At 50.1% G+C, this 6,000-nt stretch overlaps 1 protein-coding gene across 6 annotated transcripts in view; it reads right to left on the reverse strand.

The window, feature by feature from the left end:
* PTPN2 (protein tyrosine phosphatase non-receptor type 2) overlaps positions 1–4,417 on the reverse strand; it is a 94,892-nt gene extending 90,475 nt beyond the window's left edge. For 3 of the 6 annotated variants that reach the window (XM_030925787.1, XM_030925786.1, XM_030925788.1), the window contains exon 1: positions 4,136–4,417. In XM_030925787.1, the coding sequence (XP_030781647.1) occupies positions 4,136–4,204 (69 nt within the window). In that variant the 5' untranslated portion in view covers positions 4,205–4,417. The remainder of the gene's footprint in view (positions 1–4,135) is intronic. The other 3 variants (XM_030925790.1, XM_030925789.1, XM_030925791.1) reach the window with 2 other exon arrangements.
* Positions 4,418–6,000: the final 1,583 nt, after the last annotated feature.

The raw sequence follows: 6,000 nt of genomic DNA on the forward strand, positions 1-6,000 counted from the left end.
CAGTGGAAAAGGGGGAGGAAAGCAATAGGGGAAATCAAGTGAGAAATGCAGGCCATGAGGTCTTGTGAGCCAGAGGAAGGGCTGACTTTACATTGTGAGCAACAGGAAGCCGATAAAGCGTTTAAATGAGAAGTCACACAATTTTGCTTCGTTTTAGCTGCCTCTCCCCACTTCTTCAAGTTGGGTTTCTAAAAAGAGCAGTGTACACTTCGTAGTTTGCATTTCTTCCTACCCTCTCTCCCGAACTCCTCGTATCTGTCTTGTGTAGTCTGCTGACATGACTCCCTTTAAGGTAGCTGTTAATCTGGCTGCTCAATGTAATGGCCATCTCAGGCTGGCCCTTACCTGTCAGGCGGCCCTGCTCACCCTCAACTCCCTCCACTGCTTTCCTCCCCACTTCTGCGGCTGTTCCTTGCCAGTCTTTTTTGCAAGCTCCTCTTTCTCTACCCATCCTTTTAAAGGTTGTCAAGATTCTGTCCTTGGCCTTTGGTATTTCCAAACGCTCTGTATCTTCCCTGGATGATCTCATCAACGTCTAAGACCTCAAATATCACCCATGTGTTCATGATTTCCAAAATCACATTTACTCAGACCTCTCTCCCGAACTCCAAATTTATACATTCAACTTGCTTAATTTCAGTGTCTCGAAGGTACCTCAAATTGAATTAAACAGTTTCAGAACCAAACTTATACATAACATATACACCTTTACCATTTCATTTCAAATCTCTTATCTACCCTCCATCCCTCCTACCACTAAGTGCAGGAGCTCATCATTTCTGTTCAGGTTTAGTCCAACCGACTACTGCCCTGTGCCGCGTGCCTACCCTTTCCCCATCCAGCCTGCTAGCAGTCAGAACGATCTTGCTAACAAGTAAATATGATCAGCTGGGAGCGGTGGCTCACACCTGTAATCCCAGCACTTTGAGAGGCCGAGGCAGGGGGTTCACCTGAGGTCAGGAGTTCAAGACCAGCCCAGCCAACATGGCGAAACCCTGTCTCTACTAAATGTACAAAAAAATCAGACAGGCATGGTGGTGTGTGCCTGTAATCTCAACTACGCAGGAGGCTGAGGCAAGTGAATCACTTGAACCCCGGAGGCAGAGGTTGCAGTGAGCTGACATCGCACCAGCCTGGGCGACAGAGCAGGACTCTGTCAAAAAAAAAAAAAAAAAAAAAGCCGTAAATATGATCATGGTATTTCCAGGCTTACAATTCCACAGTCAGTTCCCATTAACCAGCTCAAATTCCTTAGTCTGATCTACAAGGGCCTTCTAGGCTCTGCCTTATTCTCCAGCATCTCAACTTCACACCAGTCTCCAAGCCAAACTGTGGGTGGTTCTCTCAGCGTTCCTTCAGTGCCTCTGTGCACTCCCTCCTTGCTGGAACACTAATTCCCTTTACCTCCCTTGTCCTCTTCCCCTGGCCAATGTCTTTCAAGACTTCGGTGAAGTCCTCCCTCCCCTCAGAAGCTTCACCAGAACTCCCATGTGCACCCCTTTTTCGGAAATACAGGACATCTAGGTACACAACTCCACAACACCCTGTGCTTCAGGCTAGCTTTACATGTATCACTTTCACGTTTTCATCTGCTTACCTATTTACAGGGCTGCATCCTGAAAAACTGGGACTCTTGTCTTTTAACAAGAATTCTCTGTCTAACACTAGCACATAACAAGCATGTTATGAACTAATGAATGAAAATATGGAACTACGATGAGACCCCAAAAGAATAAGCCCTCGAGCGTGAGCACCTCGAGGGCAGGAACCTTGTCAGGAGCATTCTCTGCTGAATCCCCAAGGCCAGGAGCAAAAGCTGCAACGCCACTGGGGGTCCGCGCATATTTGTGGAATGGGTGAATGGATGTTCTAATTCTAAGGCCGCAGGAAAACACACAGTCCAAACCTTCTGACTTGCTTTCCATTACTAACCTTCATGGTTTGTGACCTACTTTTACTGTAACACCAGTGTGCATGGTCATGGTTTCATTACCAAACTAATGGTCTTGTTTTCCACTAGGAAAAAATGAGTATTGACCAACCAATTAAACTACAGGATTCCTCGGTAAGAATCTATAGAAGGATTTCCTGATCTTTTTGAAAATGGAGCCGGGCGCGGTGGCTCAAGCCTGTAATCCCAGCACTTTGGGAGGCCGAGACGGGCGGATCACGAGCTCAGGAGATCGAGACCATCCTGGCTAACACGGTGAAACCCCATCTCTACTAAAAAATACAAAAAACTAGCCGGGCGAGGTGGCGGCGCCTGTAGTCCCAGCTACTTGGGAGGCTGAGGCAGAAGAATGGCGGGAACCCGGGAGGCGGAGCTTGCAGTGAGCTGAGATCGCGCCACTGCACTCCAGGCTGGGTGACAGAGCAAGACTCTGTCTCAAAGAAAAAAAAAAAAAAAAAAAAAAAAGGAAAATGGATGTGAAATACTCCAGTGGATGCGAGTAAGTTTATTTTTCTGGAAAAAGGAATCACGAATTCTTACTGAATTTTCAAGGATATTAACGATACCAAAGAAAATCAAATTTTTTAAACCAAAATGTTAAGCTCAATTAAGTTACCTTCACTTTTCTCTTTTCAAATCCATTTCGATATATATAACCTAAGCCTTAGATACAGCAGCCTCTGCTAAAACAAATGTAACTGGAGAAGATGCAGCTGGCAGGCTCTCTCTCACATTAAGATTCCTACTAGAATTAGCGTTTCAGATTGTCTATAATTGGAAGAGTCCTTAACAGCATTCTTTAAAACTTAGAGCCCTATTCTAACATACTCTGTATCATGGGATTCAGGATATTTATACTTCCCACTAATGTGTTCAAGAAGAAAACGTTACTTTCTGAACACATTTTTCACTGTCATCTAATTAAATGGAAAGGGGAAAAACCCAGGATCATCCACATTTACAGGAAAGCCCGTCTTTTCTTTTACTTTACACACAGAGAACGAAACATCAGAAGCAGCATTAATTTAACCGTCACCAAATTCAATCTTGGGAATACGGCAAGGATTAAAAAGGGGAAAGCAATTAAATCATTTTAAGAGAAAGTTTTGTTTGAATTAAAAGGTAGTCTAGTTGACATAAAAAAGCGAATCACAGGTGTTTATACTACATATTGCATATATGTGAGCTTAACAGGCACGATTAGGGCGACAGGCGTCGGAACAGGGTGCCCCTGGGGAGGGGACGAGAGCACTATCTCAGGGCAAGGAAAGGTTATTTTGATTTGAGGGGGCTTGCAAGGGAAGATTCATTTGTGACACTCGTTTGGGAGCACCCATGAGGTCTTCGCTTCACTGCAGGGAAAGCATACCTCAGTAAGGAAAACTATAAAGAAAATGACACGCTATCACTGGACGAACACAAGCAGAGCCTCTTTCGTTCCGGGAAGATTCTGTGGGGGAAGACCCCACGCTGGGCGCCGCTGGGCTACGGGGGAATGCGAAGACGGAGGGTGCCGGGAGCGCTGCCCTCGCCCGAGGCCCCGAGCCACCCCCAACCACCGCGGCTCCGCCGGGAGAGCGGGCTTCGCCTCGCAGAGGGCTGCGGCTGCCGGCCCGGCGCCCACGGCGGCCTGCTCCGACAGGTCCTGCGCGAGCGCCAGCTGGACCCGGACGCCGCGGCCCAGCTCACCCGCCCCCGCCTTCGCCGCTCCCGGGGACGCCGGCTGCCTGCCCGGCCACGAAACACCCGGCCAGAGAAAAACCACGAGCTGTCCGCGAGCAAGAACCACGCACAGCGGCGTGGGAGCAACGGCGAGACTGCGGGGTCCGGGGCCCCTACACTGGCTGCCCGAGCGCCCCCACAGATTCACCAAGGACCCCGACCCGGGCCGCTCAACGCTGCTGGCGTATCCACGCGCTCCCCAAGAAGGCGCTTTGGCGCCGCCCTCCAGAACTAACTGCGCTTGCGCTAACCATGAGGCAGCTCAACACGAGCATGCCTTTTTTTTGCCCCAAAAGGAGCAAGAGAGCGGTCAGCGCAGGCGCGCCCCTGACGCGGCCCGCGCCGCCACTTCCGCCCCGAGCTAGATGCGAGAGGCGGGGGAGGCGGGAGGGAGCCTGCGGGCAGGGCACGAGCCCGGGTCTCGGAGGAGCTCGGCGACCGCCGCGCGGTTCCGCGACTCACCAAGTACAGCGACTGCCAGCGACGCTGAGTATCCAACTCCTCGAACTCCCGCTCGATGGTGGTGGGCATGGCGGCGGGAGCGAGCTGGCGCGAGCGAGCTGGCGCGAGCAGAGCCTGCGCCGGCTGAGAGGCTCAGGCCCCGCACGATCCGGGGAGAGCGCTGGCGCTGCGGCGCATGCGCCCTGCGCGCCGCGCCCCGCCCCCACGCCAAGCCCGGCCGGGCGTGGGGAAAGTACCTGGAGCGTCGGACGTCAGCGCGCAGACTCTGCGCCCGAGCGCCGCGCGGAGTCGGCGGCGGGGCGGAGCGGGACGCTCGGGGGGCGGGGCTCGGGGCGGCCAGGTGGGAGGGGGCGGGGCCGGGGACCGCCGGGCGGCCGTGGTCCCGGCGCGCAGCACGGGGTGGCAGCCTCTTGGGCTAGCTTCTTCCGACACGAGGGAGGCGGTGGTGTGGGTAGCGCGGGGTTACTGGAATAGGACCCCCTGAGGAAGTCCCCAGAGAAGTCGCCGGCACACTCCGCCTTCCTGCTTTCCCATTTCTCGTTTTCTTCTCAGCCTTCGTATTTTTTTAAAGTGCGGTATTTGGATTTTATTTTAAACATCTTCTAGGTCAGTTTAGCGGCCTGTGACCAACTTGGGAACAGATTCCTCATTCTTTTCTGCTCCTGTAAGCCTGCAGATTTTTATGCCAAATAAACCGCTGGAGCAAAAGGAAAGGCAGCCTCTCCCGGAATTTGGGAGAATACACCTTGTTAAGAAAATGTTCTACAACTTAAGAATTAGAGTTAACTGTGAAAAAGAGCACGTCCTCTTTTACCAAACGAACGTACTAGTTAGGGAAGTCATCTTGCTTCAGATTTAAGATAGTTCTTTTTTAGTGCTTGTAATATCCTACTATATAATCTTCATAGGAAACGTGAAGGGTTAGGAAAGGTTTAGCCGTGCTATCCAGTATTGGGATTTAAATTTTGAATACTAATTCAGTTCCTCAGTGGCACCAGCCACATTTCAGATGTGGTATAACCACGTATGGCTAGTGGCTGCTGTGTGACAAAGTACATATGTAGAACGCTTCTATCATCAAAGACAGTTCTCTTGGACAGAGCCGGCTGAGAGGACTAAAATACTTGGGGCAGAAAAATGTCCTTAATCACATAAAAGAATGAAAACCCTAGCCAGAAGGTAAAAAAAAAAAAAAAAAAAAAAAAGTTGGCTACGGAACTAGAAGAAATCGTAGTAACAAAACATGAAGCAGTCAGCAAGCTTTCTACTTACATAGTGTGGTTTAGGGATACAGGAAAGCTTCTCCCGAAAGACCCCACAATGTCTCATGGTCCTTGGTTTTGAAATTCTGTCATTGAATCTGCTTGTTTTGATTAAAGGCGTGGTATCTCACACAATATCCTGTAACCGTTCGCATTAGTCTGCTCATCAGATTGCTTTCCAACCAAAGAATACTGTGTTCTATCAAGGGAGAACAAGTCTCCCACCTAAAATCAAGGTTGGCAATGGTGAGGGTGTTTCCCTGAAAGGAGGGGCATCTCTGTCTCAAAGCGACAGTTCTTATCGCCAAGTATTCAGCATCCCTTTGGAACTCACTTGTCAGCCTCTCTGGTTGGGGAGCTGTATTTGCCTATTTAGTTTGCTGAGTGCAGCAAATAATCTAGAGCAGCGGTTCTCACACCAACATTATTTGCATCTGCTGTGAGCTCTTTGAAATGCAGATTTGAAGGCCTCACCCCAACCTACTGAGTCAGAATCTCTGGTGTTGGGACCCGGGAGACTATTTAAACAAGCTCTCCTGGGGATGCCCATGCCTCCCCGAAGTTTGAGAACGATTGCTCCAGAAAAATACCTATACAGGGCTT

This window comes from Rhinopithecus roxellana, chromosome 21 (assembly GCF_007565055.1).
Source record: "Rhinopithecus roxellana isolate Shanxi Qingling chromosome 21, ASM756505v1, whole genome shotgun sequence".
NCBI lineage: Eukaryota > Metazoa > Chordata > Mammalia > Primates > Cercopithecidae > Rhinopithecus > Rhinopithecus roxellana.